Source organism: Rhincodon typus, chromosome 13 (assembly GCF_021869965.1).
Source record: "Rhincodon typus isolate 14 chromosome 13, sRhiTyp1.1, whole genome shotgun sequence".
NCBI classification, from domain to species: Eukaryota; Metazoa; Chordata; class Chondrichthyes; order Orectolobiformes; family Rhincodontidae; genus Rhincodon; species Rhincodon typus.
The window spans coordinates 42,783,558-42,804,349 of record NC_063344.1 but is presented as its reverse complement, the minus strand read 5'-3'; the positions used below and the strand labels follow the sequence as shown (position 1 = coordinate 42,804,349).

The following is a 20,792-nucleotide window of genomic DNA, read 5'->3' as shown; positions in this document are numbered from 1 at the left end:
ACACAAAGTATCAAGATAAGATGTATTCTAAGCTACTGTGTGAAGTAAAGGCAAAAATTTTGAGACACTCTGGTCTTGCTCTTAGATATACTGATGCTGCCAGAAGACTGGAGGACTGTAACATCACTTTTCAAAACAAAAGGTGAGTGATAAAAGTGATCAATGTCACGTTTGCTTCAGATAAATGGGTTGTGGCTTCGTGTCACACATGAAGCTTGAAACTTGAGCACAATGTTTAGGCTGATATACCAACGTCATTTATGGGACTACAACCTTTTTGTTATACATTAATAGCCTGAAAATACAGCTTTCAAATAATCAGAAATTACTTATTTTCATTTCAGTTTGATCGTGAAACTTGGAAAATATAGAGTGCAAAATGGTACTTGAAAAGAATTAGAGTATGCATTCTTTCTTTGAAGAAGTGTATACCTTTATGAGTCTGCATCAGCTCCATCTCCAATTCAATTAAAGTTTGTTCATCAGCATCATTTTCAAAAGAGGGTTCATCTTGATCAATGCTTTCAACTTCAGAAATTTCAGCTGCAGCTCCAGACAGTGGGGGTGGAGCAGCAGAGTTTAGATGAGAAATATTATGTCTTTTCCACGAATTCAAAGGTTTTGTTGCAACTTGTGATGCATTATGTAATGATTCTACTGAAGTGGGATCCATTATTCTCCCAGAGCAACCCAGACTTCCTAAAAACACGAGAAATTTCAGTTACATCACAAGAACACAAGTAACTACAGTTTTATTTAAAATAATAGTCATACAGACTGGAAGCCAGTTATACATACTACTTTCTACAATAGTCCTGCCACAAACATAGTCTTTTCCTTATTGCTCCCTTTTCTCTATTTTTTGTCTTTCCTACTCTCCCCTAAGTTACACCTCTTTCTAAATGTTTCCAATCAACCTGTTCAGAGATGTTTCAGACTAGACGGGAAGGAACTTTTCCCCTTTTTTAAGGGGGATCAATGACCAAACGCATAGATTTAAGCTATGGGTCAAAAGGTTTAGAGGGGATGTGAGGAAAATAATTTTCATTCAGAGGGCAGTGGGAATCTGGAACTCACTGCCTGTAACACTGGTAGAGGCAGAAACCCTCATAACATTTAAGAAGTATTTAGATGTACTCTTGCGATGCCAAGATGCACAAGGCTATGGGCCAAATGCTGGAAAATGGGATTAGAATATCTAGATGGTTGCTTTTGACCAGTGCAGACTCAATGGGCCAAAGGGCCTTATTCTTGCTGTAGACCTCTATGACTGTCATTACATACCTCTGGAGCAAGTCTGACTTGAACCTAGCTTCCTGGCTCAGAAGTAGGGACACTATCAATCTCCTTTCTAATTCGATTTCCTGATCTTAATTTACTAACTCTCAGAACAACTTGATGCTATAATTCAACAGAATGATGCATTAGACTCTACTTTTTTTTTTCCCTATGATCTAAATAATCTAAATAAACTGAAATATTTGGCATTGCATACTCATTTTTATGCCCATTAGATAAGACCTTATCGCCCATTCTATTTTTATTTCCCTATTTGAAAGTGAGAATCTCTTTTTCTGGAATCTTTTTGTGCCACTTATCAAGTGGGAGACCTGTTTTTAAACTTGTGTCAGTAAAATTCTGAAGTCTTTTGCAAGCAAATGTATAGAAGCAGCCGTGGGATAATACTTTCTCTTCCACTGGGAAAATGACTTGTCACTGCCGAGTTCCTTTCCGCAGGGATAGTAGTAATGTCAATAATTTAGCAGGTGAGGACTGAGGCAGCAAATCTCCTTCCCATTATCCACAAAGAAGAACATTACATCTAATTTAGTCTCGCATATACAACACCAAAGAATAATTGCTGAGTTACCACTGTCCTCAGCTGTTACTTCCCACAATTCACAACAATTAAGATAACAGAGTAGAAGTCTGAAGAACAAAACTATGTAAAATGTCAACTTTGTACTCTGATGCAAGAGTACTAATGCTGCACAAGTGCAAACATCAACACCTATCTCAAATTCTCTGCTGAATTTTGTTCCTATTTGTCACTATTTTGCTTTATAATTTGAGCTCATCATGTAATATTTGTTTTCATTATTTTATAGTTCTGATTATCTAAGCATAATCATACATCCTATTAAATATAGAAATACAGTTGACTAACAAATGCACATTAAAATATCATACAGGTTTCTTACATCAAATATTAAAACAAAATTCTGAGGAAACCAGATACATTACTTGTTTAAAAAACAATTGCTTTTACTGAAATGTCAGCATAGTTCAATTGGTAGCATTATCACATCATATGTCAGAAAGATGCCAACAAAATAGAAAAGTGAGCTCTTCTAGTGTCCAAGCCAATATTTCTCTTTCAGCCAACACTAACAAAAGCGGATTTAATTTTCAGTCATTCATTTTTTGTTTCTTTAACTTTATGGACAGATTATCTGTCCTGTTTGCCTATGTAATAATATTGGTTGCATTTCCACATGAATCTGTTGGTTTATAAAGCACTTTGGAACATCCTCAGGGTTTGATAACATGTTACATAAATTCAAGTTTCTTGTTCTAGTTTTTTTTAAATCTAGAAAGCTATTACTATTAAAAGTTTTCATTTTAATTCTGTTCTGAATTGAATGAGTTGCAGAAGGCTGTACATTTTAGTATGTTTAAGATATGACTGCATCTAAAAAGCCTTACTGATATAATAAACTTAATCCTGTTAAATTCATCCTACCATCTAACTAATCTTTTAATAGATGATCTTCCATCACATTTCCACATCCAATGAAATTAGTAATAAACTTTCCACAAAACCTGTATTCTAAATGACCCAGCATACAAATAACCTTCAACTTATTATTCCAAGGTTATTTCCCAAAATTTCATGCCTGAACATTGAAAAATTTATAGTTGTTTTGAATGTAAGGTTTAAAAGGTAATAATGATTCGGGGCTGTCACTTTAATTCACAATAAAAAAGATTTAATGAAAGAGAAGAGAACCCTTTGGTAGTTAGAAGTGATATTGGACCGGAACCTGTAAAACCTACAATTCTGCAAGAGGAGGTAATCAAAGTTTAATTGTGGCATGGGGATTTCAATTATGTTAAAGTATGAATTGGGGTTAACTTTAGAATATTAGCTGTTTATAATTAATTGATGGTGCTTTTAGTTAGTTGTTACAGTGAATGGATCAGATGTTGGAAATTCCTTCTTCTGTTCAGAAAGTAACCATTGTTTTACTTTCTTTGAAATGAACCTTGAGGAAATATTCAAGTGCATGAGGATCAGGTATGCACTGGATGCCACAGTCAAGAGTGGAACTCTTCAAGACAGGCTGTAAATAATTAACACTCGGGTCATCCCACTTCTTTTGTAAGGTATCAACTAAAAGGAATAATTGCAGTTAAAAAGCAGCAAGTAGAGCTCATTGTTAACAGCCGCAACCCTAAATCCCCCATTAAAAATCAACATCTTCTGGCTCTTGCACTGCAGTCCCTTGAGCAAACATACCATTTAACTTCATAATTGTCTGTTGTAATTACACCCTAAATGTTGTGTGCCTGCAGACATTCCACTGAGCTCTTGTAGCACAGAGGTCGCGATCCTGCCTCTTGGTCAGAAGGTTCAGGATCTTGTCTCATCTGCACCAGAAATGTGTCACAGCATATTTGATATCATGCATCACTGGGTAGTGCACTGGAAATGAAGTCTCACTATTCCTGGAGTTGTCACAAAAGTTAAAAATTTTATGGAAGTAATGCATAGTTCCCAACTTACCCATCAGACAGACCCAGGAAACCATGAATCAGGTTTCTGAACTTAACAAGAACAACTGCTTGTTCCTAACTAGATGTTAAAAAAAAACTACTAACTGTCAACATATAATTCTTCGAACTAATACTCTAACTCCCTCTAAACCTGAACTCCACCAGAACGGAGAGACAGGCACAGACAGACAAACAACATGGATGTTGAGTGGAGGGAAATAAAATACCAGGGATACACTTCATTAGTTCCAGTCCTCAAGATTTGATGGAATGTTCCTTTTGTTTCCCAAGTCCTCTGTTTCTCTGATCTTTTCCTTCATGTTCCCCCGTTTCTTCACTGGAAATACAGAGCAACTCTTTTATGAATTATAAAGTCTCCGATTCATTAGTTAAAATCAACAGCTTACAGCAACTGGTTGGAGACACTAAACACTGACTTCAGGCTTGTGCATGTTACTGGAGAGACAGGCCTTTCAACAGTCTAAATGCTTCTAACAATATCGTTCACATCCACAAGCTGTTCAGCAACCCAGAAGCAAATCAGATAGTTGTTGTCAAGCAAATGGTCTGTGTCTTGTCAAGAGTCCACAAACCAAATCAGCAACCTGCCCCTGGCTGAATCTCACTTTGTACATTGACCCCTTGATGCGGGGCCATTTACAAGCAAATTCCTTGACTACTTGAACAAAGTCAGTAGAGTAAGAAAACAAAAATCAATCTTTACACTGAATAGGTTGATTCAAAATACTTATACACATGCTAGCAGCCTCTCATATACAGGATTCAAGATGTGATTCACCAATGCCTTAACAATTGAAACCTGAAGCATAACATCCTTACTTTTAAGTTCAATTTCTCTTATAAAGGTTAGTATTTTATTTGCTTTTTGCTTGCTTGCTGTGCCTACAATATTAATTTTGCTATTTGTGCACTAGAGTAACTGGATCCCTCTACTTGAATTCTGCAACCATTCTCCATTTAGGTAACACTGCTTTTTTTGATCCGTCCTGCCATAATGATCCATTGTACATTTTTCCTCGATTTACTCCATCTGCCATACTTTTGTCCATTCATAAAACTCTCTTGATTGGTCCGCAAACCTCCTTATCTCCTCTTCACAATCTGCTTCCCTACCTTTCTTTGTGTTATTTGCAAATTTAGCCAACATGAGTTCATTCCTCTCATCAAAGTAATTTCCAGACATTGTAAAATGTAAAAGGTTCCAGCATAGAGAGCTGAGGATGTTCTCTGCACATCCTGCCAAAGTCATATTTATGCCTGGCTTCTGCCAGCCAATCTCCTGTCCAAGCCATTCTAATGCCTCCTACAGCACATGCTTTTACTTTGCACAGTAACTTTTATGTGACAATTTGGCAAATGGCTTTTGGAATCCAAGTACAGGATGTGTACTGGCTCTCATTTATCTATAGCGTATGCAACACAGTGTCATTGAGTCATACAGCACAGAAACAGGCCTACTATGTCTATTCAGACCAACAAGCACTAAAATACATTAATCCCTTATACCTGCACGTGGTCCACAACCCATATAACTGCACAGTATTCCATCTCTGGCCTAACCAATGTTTTATAAAGTTGTAACAAGACTTTTCCTTGCTCCTGTATTCTGTACCATGGTTAATGAAGGTAAGCATCCCGTATTCCTTCTTCTACCTGTGCTGACACCTTCAGGGATCTACTGACTTGTACACCAACACCCCTTTGTTCCTCAGTACTACCTAGGGACTTACATTCATTGTATATGTCCTTCCCTTATTAGACCTTCCAAAATGCATTACCTCACACTTATCAGGAATAAATTCCATCTGCCATTGTTCTGCCCAATTCACCAGCTGATCAATATCAGACTGTAGTTGATATCAGACTGTAGCCTGACACCATCCTCCTCACTATCAAAATCACCAATTTTCATGCCTTCTGCAAGCTTACTAATTATATCTTCTACATTCACATCCAAGTTGTTAAAGTACATAACAAACAGCAAGTGCCACAACAGCGAATCCAATGGTACACCGCTGGTCACAGGCTTCCAATCACAAAAACAACCCTGCACCATCATGCTTCTCCTTCTAATTTCAAGCTAATTGTGGATCCAGTTTGCTAAATTGCCTTGGATCCCATGGGCTCCGACCTTTTAGACCAGCCTTCCATGTGGAACCTTGTCAAAGGCCCTACTGACGTCCATGTAAATCACATCAACTCCACTACTCTTATCAATATATTTAGTCACCTATTCAAAATCTCAATTAAATTACTGAGACAGGGTCTCCTGCTAATAAATCTGTGCTGACTCTCCCTGATCAATCCCTGTCTTTCCAATTGTTGAGTAATCGGGTCTCTCAATTTTCTTTTCCAATAATTTCCCTACCACTCACAGACTAACTGGACCTTAATTGTCTGGCCTTTCCCGCTGTGATTTGCTCACATATTAGCTCCTCTACCTCGATCTGACTGCTTGGAGGCTGTAACATAATCCCAGCAAAGCAATCGGCCTTTTTTCATTCCCAGCTCTCCCCACGTGGCCTCATTTGAAGAGCCTTCCAGGACATCCTCCTTTAATACTGCAATGATGATTTCCTTTCTCAATAATGCAATGCCCACAACTCTTTTACTTTTTCCCCCATTCTGCCTGAAACATCTATACCCTGGAATGATAAACTGCTAGTCTGCCCTTCCTTCAACCATGTGTCAGTGATTGCAACAAAGTCATATTCTAAGTGCATCCACTATACAGCCAAGCTCCTTGCATTAAAATAGATACAAATTTAGTTTTCTGGACCTTCCACGTACCTTATCAAGCCCATGTCTTCTTTACCTACTGGATGGTCCTAACATTCCTTCTATAACTGATTGGACCTTGCTTCCAACTTTGCATTCACTCTCTGCCACATCCCCTGCCAAAATAGCTTAGAACTTCCCCAACCACGTGAGTAAACGTCCAAAAAGCCAGCACATTAGACTCATTCCAACTAAGGTGCAACTTGTTCAGTTTGTACATGTCCTACCTACCCCAGAATCTGTCTCAATGTTCTAAAATCTAAAGCCCTCCCTCCTAGACCATCCCTTAGGCTACACATTCTGGTTAAATGGATGACTGTTCATACATTTTATTCAATACCCCTTGCAATAAATAATAACATTCTATTTGGACACAGTCTCAGATCCACTCCTCTCTCCCTTAAACTGAATGTAACATCCAATCATATTATGATTGCTTCTATTAAGAAGATCAATAATTAATCTACAGTGTTACACAATACCAGTTCTGGTATAGCTTGATTCAGGTCAGCTCTAGAACATGCTGCTCTAAGAAACTACCCCTAAAACATTCTATGAACTCTTTATCGAGGCTACCTTTGTCCCTCAGATTTTTTAGTTTAGATTAATATAAATTAAAACTGTCCACAATTATCACTCTGCATTTTGGTGGTGGCTAGCATGAGGGGACATAGCTTTAAATTGAGGGGTGATAGATATAGGACAGATGTCAGAGGTAGGTTCTTTACTCAGAGAGTAGTAAGGGCGTGGAATGCCTTGCCTGCAAAAGTAGTAGACTCGCCAACTTTAAGGGCATTTAAATGGTCATTGGATAAACATATGGAGGATAATGGAATAGTTTAGGTTAGATGGGCTTCAGATTGGTTTCACAGGTCGGCGCAACATCGAGGGCCAAAGGGCCTGTACTGCACTGTAATGTTCTATGTTCTATGCTCTATGTTCTATTTTGCTCCACCATATCATACAGTTACAGTTAGGGGGCTTACATGCCACTCCCATCAGTGATTTATTGCCTTTATCATATCTCTTATCTACCGAAACCATTTCCATATTATTCTTTCCTGACATTGGATCATTCCTTTCTATTGCACTAATGCGATCATTAACAAACAGAGTCACGCCTCCAGATTCTTGTCCTTCTTAAATATGCTATACCATTCAAGATTCAGGTTCTAATTCATGTCATCCTGCAGTCATGTCTCTGTAATGGCTTGGAGGTGTTGGTGTTGGTGTTGGACTGGGGTGGACAAAGTCAAAAGTCACACAGTCCAACAGGTTTATTTGAGATCACAAGCTTTTGAAGCACTGCTCTTTCGTCAGATGAAGTCTTCACCTGACGAAGGAGCAGTGCTCCAAAGGCTTGCAATTTCAAGTAAACCTGTTGGACTGTAACCTGGTGTTGTGTGACTTCTTACTCTGTAATGGCTGCCAGAACATATTTGTTTATTCTATTTCCACACTCAGTTCACTTGTTTTGTTTCAATTTTGTTTTGCTATGTACATTCAAGTACAAAGTCTTTATTCTTACCATTTTTACAACCTCTAGTTTTATCTGAGAACCTATTCTTAGATTTGTTTTACCTGTCTCTTCCTTTCATGGATTGTTTATTATTTCCTGTATTAATGCCTTTCTCTTTTTTCCTTGCATCTAATTCTTAACATTTCTAAATTTTCCCATAGTTAATCCCTTGCCCCATCACTTAGTTCAAAGCCTTCACTATTTCACTGCTTCAGGTGGTGGGACCACATCTGGAGTAGTGCGTACAGCATTGGTACCTTTATTTACTTTAATATCGTCCCAGTTGACACTGTTACCTTTCTGATTTTCTTCATTTCCACATGGGCATTCAGCATCTGCAGCTCAGCAAGCTTATTTAGCACACTCATATGTTCATAAGCATCAACAGCAAAGCCAACTGAGACCTGATTGCATTTTCTCTTATTCTGACTCAATGATTTATTGTCTCTTCCACCAGTGCAATCTCTCTCCAAATTCAGACAGCAGGCCTGGTGTGTAAGTTCCTACATATAGTAATATTATGATAACCATAAAGTCTGTAATTCTGACATGAATTGAGGGATATATATTGGTATAATACTGGGGAAAATTTGCCCAGCTCTTCACAATAATTCCATGGGATGTTTTATGTCCACCTGAGGGGACAACAGGTTCTTGGTTTAACATCTCATCTGAGAGACAACAGTGAAGTACTCCTCCAATTCTGCAATGGAGTATCAACCTTTATTTTTGTGCTCAGGTCCTGGTGTAATTCTTGAACCCACAACCTTCTGATTTACAGACAGAAGCATTAACAAATGAGCCACACTGCTGACGCTTAGTAGGTTAGCATGGCAACATGAAGTTGTTGGAGAAATCAAACCTAAAAATAGCAAAGATGCAGTATGATCTTAGTGATTGTGGACAGTGAAACTTGGACTCATCAAGCAACAAACTCAGGTTGACTATTATTGGAATAAAAAGCCAAGGAAGCCTGACATGGTGAGTTCAGTCTCACTGATGTTTGGCTGGAAATAATTTTCAGCTCATTAATGACTTTATAATTAGATAGACAGTGAGAACATGAGGTTTAAGGTGACGTTTCTTCATAAAGGGGATCAACAGTGCTGGTTTTGGAAGGAAACAATACTCAAGAGTAGAGTATGGTTGACAATGTCAGTGAACACTGATTGAAAAGAAAGCTGAAAGATTACGACCTGGATCAGGATGAAATTAAGGAGGTAACAGACCTCATGGAGAAAATGAGTTCAGCTAGAGCTAGGCTGTCAATGCAAGCTAATTGCTGAGCATTGTAAGATGGAAGCCATGATTTGACCAAAGTGAGGCATCAAATCTGGAATCATATTGAATTATTTTAGGAACAAGATACTAGGAACAAGAACAAGAACACATAAGGTGATAAAATTACCTTTTTAAAAAAAGGAAATCTTATTATTTGAATACTGACAGCCTACCTGTTGTGGATTTTGATAATAATGCCCATGGTGTCACTTTTGTGGATGTATGCCTTCCAAATCTACTTGAAGGTCTGCTCTGAATGTCATCAATTACATCATTAACAATGGAGTTATCTGCATATTTGTAGAGGCTGCTGCATGGTCGCCAGTCTCCATTTTCTAGAAAATTGGGAGAAAAAAAAGAAATAAATATTTATTTCAAAACGTGACAAGCCTGATTTTATTTTTTGGTGGCAAAAAAAATGGGTGATACGGATCAGCTTTTATTGGACAACCCACATGAAGTTGAGATGCAGATATTTTTATATCAGATTGTTCAAATGTGTTAGGATACCTCTGGAACAGGTGGAACTTGAAGCCAGACCTTCTGGACCAGAGGTAGGGAAGCAAATGTCCAAAAGTTGAGGTGTATAATGAGTGGCTGATGTCCATTGACACATCTTATCCCCATACTGACTGTTAAAATCAGTCATGTAGGGTGGAACAGGATCAAATGAAATATGATTTTACCAAATAATACCTATATAGATTATAAAATAGAAAGAATAGATCATATTGAACTTAAAACCAGTTACAGTTAAATCTACATTCAAGTATATTATACCTCCAATTAACTTATAGCACAGAAAACAAATTCAGCCAATTGAATCACGGTCTGAATTTTCCTTCGTATTAAATTGAGTGCTTACACATTAAGCTTCCACAAACAGCAGTTAGATAATGAACAGGCAATCTGTTTCTCACGACACTAATTGATGGATAAATTTTGACCATGACTAGGGATAGCTCCACAGATCATCTACAAAACATAGTTGCAAAAACGTCTAAATCCATCAAGCAGGAGGAGGGAGCCCCTGTTCAATGTATCATTTGAAAGACGGTACTTTTGACAATTCAGTACTCCAATGCAGTACTGAGGAAGTATCAGTTTTGATCTTCTTTTTGTGCTCAAGCCCTAAAACTTCTAAAGCAGAGGAGAGAGTGCTACCAAATGAGCTACAGCTGACATAGTGAATGTCGAAGACTTGGGCTATACAGCAAGGCACAGAGCAAGCACTCACAAAGAGAACAGGTAGGCGAATATGCTTAAAGAGATCCAGGAGCGCCCCGTAATTTAATTTAAGGTGGGAGACATAATTGCTTGAAAATTACCATGATGCATTTCACCCTAAACAATACGCTATTCATATTGCTATTTTCTCAGCAACCACCACTGGATTTTCATGGGATAGGAACCAGAGACTTCAAGTCTTAATGATAGTCACTTCAGTGAGGGTTACTAAATAAAACTAAGTTATATCACAGTTAGCAGAATAGAGTGTGTTCCGAGGACCATTTATCCCTTGACAAACATGATTTAAACAAAGAATCTAGACATTCACCTCGTGGCTTTTTTTGTGAGAACTCACTGTTTGCAAACCAGTTGCTACATTTGCTTATATAACATAGAAACATCTATTCAGTCTGTCAATTAAATCATGTGCAATTTGCACCATTCCTTCATTATTTACACATCTTCATTCATAATCCCATTATTCTTACTAACAAAAATGTTCCAATCTTAGTCTTGAAAATTTGAAGTGTGGCATTGTCCTGAACCTTTGACAGAATGAGTTCCAGATTTCCACTAATCTTTGCATGAAATAATTTTTGCATGAAATAATCTTTACAGATTTGACTTGTAAATACCTTAGCTCCCATTATAAGATTATGCCTACTTACTCTGGATTTTCCAGAAGAAATACTGAGTCAGTATCTACCATACCCCTTAATCATTTTAAACATTATACTTGCAACATGCAGCCTTCCAAACACAAGAGACCTGTCCCTATAATATATCCTTGAAGCCTAGTTTCATTCTGGTGAATTAGCCTTTTCCAAGTCTTAAATACAATGATACCATTTTTTTAAAAATCCTTTCTCAGGACGTAAATGTCAAAAGCTAGGCTAACATTCATTGCCATTCCTAATTGCCTTCAAGATGGTAGACAGCTGCCTTCTTCAGCCACTGTAGTCCATTTAGAGGAGATGATGAGTGCGTGCAGGTGGGTGGGTGTGCATAGATTTGATTAGGCAATGCTGAAGGAATGGCAATTTCATTCCAAGTCAGGATGGTGTCTGAATTATGCCCATTATTGTCCAGAGATAGGTGAGATCAAATGGTTGCTGCTCAAGACACAAATATGTCATGCTTGACATAGAAAGAAAAGAAGGAAATGTGCAAAAAATATTGAAATCAAATATTGTACACATTACAGCAAAAGCAGCCTGGCTCCACATGCATGTTAACAACTACAGTTATTCCCACATTCATTCATTTCAGTACAAAATTACCAGATGGCACCCAGCTCATTATTAATGGATGATACTAATGATTCAATTGTGCAGAATTACAGTTGTGGGAGGTCAACTGGGATTGATGTTCACTTTTCCTTGCAGAAGATTTAAACTGATTTTAGAGTAGACGGCAAAGGAATAAGGTTGGTATTGAATGGAATTTTAAGATCTCACATTCCATCATTAGGAAATAAAGATCAGCATATGACCATTAAACATTTTGTTTTCCTGAGAATGAGGGCTGGAAAAGCAACAAGTTAGGGAACGGAAATTCCATTCATTCACTTACAGTTTGATACTATGTCTAAAATCAGGAATAATTTCCTCAAATAACTGCTCATAAGGTGCTAGCGGTTGGAAATAAATGGTCAGAATCTCAATCAGGAGTATGCTTTAGATTTGGTTCACTGTTCGATTGAAAAAGCAACTTGATTCATTAAACTCTCAAAGCAAAACAGAAAAATCACACGGCTGCACCATAACATCAAAGTAGCTTTTTACCAAGATGAATTTTATCTTTTGAAGGACAGCAGCATTGATGTAACATTACAAGGCACTGTGGCTTGGAAACAAGATATAGAAGAAGTTGAACTCAATAGTGAGTCCAGAAGGCTGTAGAGTTCCCGAGTGGAAAATGAGATGTTGTTTTCCCACCTTGCGCTGAACCTCACTGCAGCACTGCAGCAAGCCAGAGACAGAGATGGTGGCCAGGGAACATGGTGATGTGTCGAAGTGGCAAGCAACTGGAAGCTCAGTTGCTGATAATTCAGCACACCACCATGTTCCCTTTTCACGAACAGGCTACTCAGAATAATCCAAGACACATAAGAACATATGAATTATTCACCATTCAATATGTTTATGGCTGATCATCCGAGTCAACACAACTTTCATGCTGATACATTCTCAGTGATGGGTTATTATAGAATCATAGAATCCCTACAGTGTGAAAGCAGGCCATTCGGCCCATCGAGTCCACATCGACCCTTCGACGAGCATCCCACCCAGACCCACCTATCTAATCCCTCTAACCCTGCATTTCCCATGGCTAATCCACATAGCCTGCACATCCCTGGACAGTATGGGCAATGTTGCATGGCCATTCCACCTAACCTGCATATCTTTGGACTATCGGAGAAAACCAGAGCACCCGATGGAAACCCATGTCGACACGAAGAGAACGTGCAAACTCCATACAGGCAGTCGCCCAAGGGTGGAATCAAACCCAGGTCCACTGTGAGGGAGCAGCGCTAATCACTGAGCCACCTTGTCGCCCCATGTTATCCAGCAACTCTCTGGGATAAACAGTTCAAAAGATTCACAACTCTGAGTGAAGTAATGTTTTTTCGTCATCTAAATCTTAAATTAATAACCCCTTATACTGAAACTGAGTCCCATGTTCTAGATTCACCAACCAGGGAAATTAATCCCTTGAGGTCTTCCCTCTAAGGCTGCTTCAGAATCTTCTATGTCTCAATGAGATCATCTCTCACACTTCTAAACTCCAGACAGCATTGGCCTTGTCTACTCAGTCTTTTCTCACAGCTCTCACCCAAGAAACCAAAACAGCAATGCAAACCTTAAAATTACAGGGATGCCAACAAAACTGAATTGCTAGCTATACTGGAAGCCACACTCAAGACCAACAATATCAACGAAGAAACACAACAAACTATAAGACAGACAGTAGTCCCAACACTAACCAGAAAGAGGGAACTCAACACCCTCAACACACGGGAAAGACAAGCCCTGGACAGATTAAAGAAGGACAAGAACATCACTACACTACCTGCAGACAAAGGGCGCATGACAGTGATAATGAATAAAAAGGACTACATCTCCAAGGCACAAGCACTGCTCGCTGACGAGAACACATACTGACCAGCACAAACTGACCCGACACCACAACTAGGCATCAAAACCCTATACGCGCTACAAAGACTTAAACAAACAGGAGAGATCAACAAAACAGACTTCTTAAGAATGAAACCTGAAGGAACCAACACACCCCAATTCTACGGCCTCCCTAAAGTGCACAAGCCGGAAGTCCCCCTCAGACCCATAGTCTCCCTACCAGGCACTCCATCGCACAGATTAGCCAGAGAACTACAAAGAAGACTCAAGCACCTAGTCAACAAATCACCCCACTCCATCCACTCAGCCCAAGAATTCCTCAACTCCATCAAAGACGTAAAGATAGAGGACGAAGCGACCATGATATCGTTTGTTGTCACCGCCCTATTCACATCAATAGACATACCACTAGCAAGGAAAACAATGACAACACTACTTGAACAAGAACATTACCCCAGTGAGACCATCTCCAAAGACACAATGCTTAAACTACTGAACCTATGCCTGACCACCCACTTCACTTTCAACGGCCAAACATACGAGCAAATCAACGGGACACTCATGGGACCGCCTATCTCCGGACTCATAGCAGAAGCAGTGATGCAAAGACTGGAAAGGACTGCCCTTCCGCAAATCCAACCTAAACTATGAATACGCTACGTAGACGACACCTTTGTCATCATTAAACGGACCAAATTAGAAGAGACACACAAACTCATAAACAACACCCTCACCGGAATAAAATTCACAAGAGAGGAGGAGAAGAACAAACAACTCCCATTCCTGGACGTCATGGTAGAGCGCAAGACAAATGGGGAACTGCAAACGAAAGTACACCGAAAAGCCACACACACAGACCAGGTATTGAACTTCAATAGTAACCATTCCAGCACACACAAACGAAGCTGCGTGCAAACACTATTTAAAAGTGCAACAATACACTGCAGCAGCACGGAACTACGCCAAGAGGAGGAGGAATACCTCTTCCAAGTATTCAAGGATAATGGATATCCAAAGAACTGGGTCAGGAGATGCCTACAGGAACAGCCTCAGAAAGATTCTACATGCCCCGACACACTCATCACACTACCCTACATCAGGAACACGTCTGAACTCACTACAAGACTTTTATGACCACTGGGCATCGGAGTGGCACACAAGCCCACATCAACCCTACAACAAGTGCTCACCCGAACTAAAGACCCACTCCCCGCCATGAACAGGACCAATATCATTTACAAGATCCCCTGCAGAGACTGCGAGAAACACTACATCGGACAAACAGAAAGGAAACTAACAACAAGAGTACATGAACACCAACTGGCTACAAAAAGACACGACCAATACTCACTCATCTCAATTCACATGGACAAGGAGAACCACGACTTCGACGGGGACAACACCAAGATTCTGGGACAGGCTAGGCAGAGACAAGCACGAGAATTCCTGGAAGCATGGCACTCCACGAAGCATGCTATTAATATACACATTGAACTCGACCCCATATACATTCCACTACGGAGGAAACCCGGAAGTGAGGCAATCCATCGCAACGGACCCCAGAGTTTAAAAACCAGGCAGGAAAACACACCGACGCTTCATCAGAGGCTGCACCTGAGGTGTTACCAAGCACGGTAACGAAACGTCTGCAGAACAACAAACCAGCTCGGCGAGCCAACCAACCTCAACAATATTATTTCCACAGTGTGATGTGTTTTACACTGCATTGATACTATTATATACAAAATGGCTGGAGTTGAAGGTAACAAGGTTGTGAATAACAAACAAGTAAAAAAGCTATTCTTTATGAATGGCTTTATAACATGTTATCTGTATTGTAGGGAGATCACATTCCTCGTCCCCACTCCCGATCTTATGATGGAGGGAAGGACATTGCTGAAGTCAAAAAATGTTGGAACAGTAGCTTGAGGAACTCCTGTAGCAATGGCCTGGAGCTAAGATGATTGGTCTCCAAAAACCACAAACATCTTCTTCTGGGACAGATATGACCCCAACCAGCACAGAGGCTTCCCCGCTCCCACTCCGATTCCCACTGTTTCCAGAGGCTCCATCATGCCACAATCAATGAAATACTGCCTTGAGATGAACAGCAGGAGTGACCTGCCTCACCTCTAGAATTCAGCTCTTTTGTTCATGTTTGGCCAAGACCACAATACAATCTAGGGAACGATAACCCAAACAGAGCAGCAATTATCACTGCATCAGTCCTGTGAAATTGCACCATTCATAACACCTTCCAGCACTTGCTGATGATTAAGAGTGGAATTATTTTTCTTTATCTAGAAAGGTCACACCTGTGAAATTTTCAACATTGTTGGATGGATGCCAGTATTGCTGCTGTATTGAAATAGGGGAACAGTACAGTCTTCATATCACAATGGAGATTTTGTCAGGATCCATGGCTTTGCTGTATCTTGTTATCAAGTAGAGTGAATTGAATTATTTGAAGACTGTCATCTATGATGTGGGACCCTCAGAAAGATATCCTTTCAATCAACTTGACTGAGTTAAAAATCAGTTTGGAAAAAAATACTCTGACCAATTACGTCGCTGTACTTATTTTCTACATTTTCTGAATGATGGCAGTATTCCAAATAAGAGTTGCTTCAGTTTATAGTGATAAATGACTTTTTAAAATACTCATTGCAATAACTGGTAGATACAGCCCAATTTGATGTCTGCCCTGAGTTTGTATAAATACAGAACATCATACAATAAATCCTCTGTGCTCTCGAAATCACAAATTGCAAATTTACCTATCGACGCCAAAATAAAACAAAAAAAATCTGTGGGGCAACAGTCACGTTTCTGTGATTTTTAAGCTGGTTTTAACGAGTTAAAAATGAATTTCATTACTCATGGGGGTTCTCAGGAACAGATAAGAAGGAATGACCATACCTTTGATCAGTGTTTCTGACATTTGTTTATTGTCATTGATTACTCGTCTTGGAAAGGGCTCTGTAGCAATTTGAGCAGGATCCAACTGCAAGGTGAAGAAACCTTCCAATCCCAGGTAGTGGCCAGTGTCAAAATCTTGGCAATTGGCGATCTTAAGCAATTCCTAAGATTAAAATATGATATTGGAAAAACATTTATGTTACATTATAAAAATGTACAAGTTTTAGGACGATCACGTCAGTGCCAGGAATCTGTTCCAAACATATTAAACTTCAATATAACCAGCAATCATCAATTACTTTGCAATTCCATCTATGTAAGCATTGGCCATTTACTCATAATGATACTTCGTATAGGTATTATTTTTAATACACAAGTCATAAGAAGTGAATGTTATATTTTCTATTGTCAAATATTTATCTAAGATATACAAGTTATAACACAGAAATGCTATTTCGCAGATATATTCTGATGAATCTTTTCTCCTTGCACTCACCAGAACAATTTGCTAAAATGCAACTGAACACTTTAAAAAAAAATGAAGGAGTTAGTTTAAAATGTAAGCAAAGCTAGGTAATTAACTCATTTAACATCAATGCATGCATTCTCCATGGCAATGCCTCTACCAGTCAGGACTCACTAGCCAACCAATCAGCAATCTTCACTCATGCAATATAATTGTTGGTTTCCCCCTTCAGCTGGTAAAAGGAAAAAAAAGGGGCAAGTATGTTCAAGACAATTTTCTTCAGTAGTATGTTTCCACTCCAACAAAAGAAATCACTGTTTTTTGGGAAGGAGGTGGACTAAATATCAGGAGGAGAATATTTAGGTGACAATGATCATTCTATAAGGCTAATGTTGACTATGGTAAGGACAATGCAGAGCAAGAATAATTAATTTGGGGCAAGGATGAATCAAGTACAGATAAATTGGAATCAAAATAATGGTAGTTATGGTTATAACTGCACAAAAGGCTGCCTTTCTTTGGACAAGGTCAAGGTATATTCACATCAAGGAAAAAAGGTAGAGACAGCAAACCCAGAACTCGCTGGGTAACAAGATATAGAGATGAAAATGAATCAGAAAGTGTGCTTACGACAGATGTTAAATGGATAACACAAACAAGAACCCATGCTAAATATGTAATGTTCATAATGGAATTGAAAAAGCAAACAAGAGAAGCAAAGAGAATGTACAAGAGCGACTGTCAGTTTTAAAAAAAAGTCCAGAATTCTTCTATAGCCATATTTAAAAAGGACTTTGACAGCCAAAAGAGGGATTTAGGCATGGAGACAGAGGGCACAGCTGAGATATTAATTGAATATTTTTTGCATCTGTCTTTAACAAAGAGGAATTTGTTACCAAATTACGTTGAAAGCGGAGGCAGTTTATTGAAGGGTATGGTTAAAATAGATAAGGGAGTAATATTGAATAGACTGTCTATACACAAAGTTGAAAAGAGGCCAGGATTAGCTGAGATGCATCCAAGGGTACTGATGGAATTAGAGTGGAAGTTTCAGGGCTGCTGGCCACAATGTTTCAATGTTCCTCAGACATTCATCTGGTGTCAGAGGACTACAGAAATGCAAATGTTGCACACTTGTTCACGAGTCAGATGTAGAGATAAGTTCAACAACCACAGGCTAGTCACTTTAAATTTGGAGGTGGAAAAGCTTCAATGGAAATAATAATTTAGGACAAAATTAATAGACATGAATAATTAAGGAACGAGCATGGTCTTGTTGACTTTTTAAGTTGAATATGTGCTACAATTTAGATGTGTGCAAATTTAGAGCTTATGTAATAAAAGGGATGGTAGCAACATGAATACAAAATAATCTGAGTGACAGGAAACTGAAAGTCATGGTTAAGTTCTCCCACCTCACTGACTAACCCCCATCCCCACTTCCTACCTACACTCACCTACGAGCTTCAGCCCAGCCTCCTTGACCTGTCCGTCTTTTCTCCACCTATCTGCTCCACTATCCATCTTCTATCACTGCCTCCCCCTTCTCTATTTATTTCAGAGCCCCCTTCCCCTCCCCCATTTCTGAAGAAGGGTCCAGATCCGAAACGTCAGCTTTCCTACTCCTCTGATGCTGCCTGGCCTACTGTGTTCATCCAGCTCCACACCTTGTTATCTCAGACTCCAGCATCAGAAGTTCCTACTATCTCTAAGTCATGGTTAATGACTGTTTTACAAATTGGAGGAATGTTGAAATTTGAATTTCCCAGGGTTGGTGTTAGGATCCTGATATGTATTGACTTAGATCTTGTTCTGCAGAGTACGATTCAAAATTTATGGACAATGCAAAATCTGAAAGTATTATGAACAGTGAAGAGGATTGTAAGAAACTTTAAAACACATACAGTTTGGTGAAATAGGTAGACAAATGGCAGATGAAAAATAATGCAGTAAAGTGTGAAGTGATGCATTTTGGTTGGGTGAATGTAGGGAGACATTAGTAAAAATTGTCCAAGCCATTGAAGGGGACAGGACAGGATGAGGGAGCTGTTAATAAATCATATAGTATCTGAGGCTTTATTAATGAAGGGCAGAGTGTACAAAATCAAGGAAATTACATTAAATTTGATTTGTATAAAGCAATGGTTAGAATTAGAATAGGGAGTCCAGGTCCAGACACCATACTTACGAAGTATAAAAAGGCTTCAGAGAAGATGCAGAAAAGATTCACAAGTTGGTTCCAAGAATTAAAAAACTGCAGTTACTTAGGTTTTGATATTAAACAGGCAAGACAGGCAGAACCTGAATAACATTCTGGTTTGGGTCATAAGTGTTCAGTAACGACTACCTCAAACAAGAAATCTTGCAAACATTTTTTTTTAAAAGCTACGAAGTGGAAATCCAAAGAGAAATTAAACAACAACTCAGCTCATTGAGTTTGTTTTTTCCAAAAGACCTTATACGATTTGCATAATTTAACTCTTTGTGGGTAAAATTCTGAGGCATGGCTCAAATTTAGTATTCGTTCCACAAAAGAAAATTCCAAAGTTCCATTTCAACACTGTAATCTGAAAAGTACTGACAATACAAAGATAGGGCATTCTGCACATAAACCTCCTACCAATGACCACTGTAATATTTCTTTCCACTGCAGATCTCCAAGGTCCATGCAAGACAGCAGTCAAACAGAAGCCAATGCATCAAAACCCTGACTTGCATGCGCAGAACCTCCAGCGGCTGCATGGCCACAAAGCTTACAGAAAACATTATCTCCCACCCTCTTCATCTAACCCTGCATAAATCCCTTTTTTTTGCCTTCTGTGCAGATTTAGTTTCCCCTTGAACTCATGTACTTGCTTTGACTGGGCCTCATGGAAGTGAATTCAATATTCAAAATGCTCTAAAGAAATTTCTTCTTAATTTGCTCTTTGTTCTCGAGTACAAAATGTGCTGTCTCTTACTATTGAAGTTAATTGCATGGTCATTCTGCTATTGTATTAACGTGTTTGTATATTTTTGATTCATTCCACAGTTTGACAGCATCTACAATATTTAAAATTGAGGTTACGATTCAAATTGTTTATGCAAACAATGAACAACAGTGGTCCTGGCACAGTTCCTTGTGAACCACTAATTTCAGTGTTTGCCAAGGAAGAGAAATATTTTCTCAGTCCTACAATAAAAACTGCAATATTTCTACTTAAATGCTGTTCTATGCATTCTGTGGACATCAGATCAGTGTACCCCAAAGATCCACTGTGAATGTTCTTAATTGTATTTTGGAAACTCTCTCATTATTAAATTGATCATTATCCAGATTCCAATGCAAGAGATAATTGAAACAGTATTAAATCTTATTTCAACAGGACTCTGCCCAACATTATTTATCCAACAGATGTAATCATCAGCAATCTTTAAAGAAAAATTGTATTTTATGTACATCAGGCAAAATAATTATACAAATCCAAAAACCTAGCAGTATTACATTTTGCCTTCAGAAAGACTATGGCCTAGATCTTCCAATTGGAAGACAGTTGATACAGCAATGTTTCCTGAATGATGTGCTACAGGACCGCTCAGCAGTCCTGACACTCTAGACAATCCCCGAGTAGTCAGTAAGTTTAAAAGTCCAAAGGGCAATTACCCAATGCCTGGAATGCTCCAA

General features: G+C 38.8%; 1 protein-coding gene across 1 annotated transcript in view; it reads right to left on the bottom strand.

Annotated features, from left to right (window-relative positions):
* Positions 1-340: 340 nt before the first annotated feature.
* zbbx (zinc finger, B-box domain containing) overlaps positions 341-20,792 on the bottom strand; it is an 82,654-nt gene continuing 62,202 nt past the window's right edge. Inside the window, exons 16-18 of the mRNA XM_048604611.1 lie at positions 16,663-16,825; positions 9,550-9,711; positions 341-699 (exon numbers count right to left, since the gene is read on the bottom strand). Coding sequence (XP_048460568.1) covers positions 341-699; positions 9,550-9,711; positions 16,663-16,825 — 684 coding nt within the window. The remainder of the gene's footprint in view (positions 700-9,549; positions 9,712-16,662; positions 16,826-20,792) is intronic.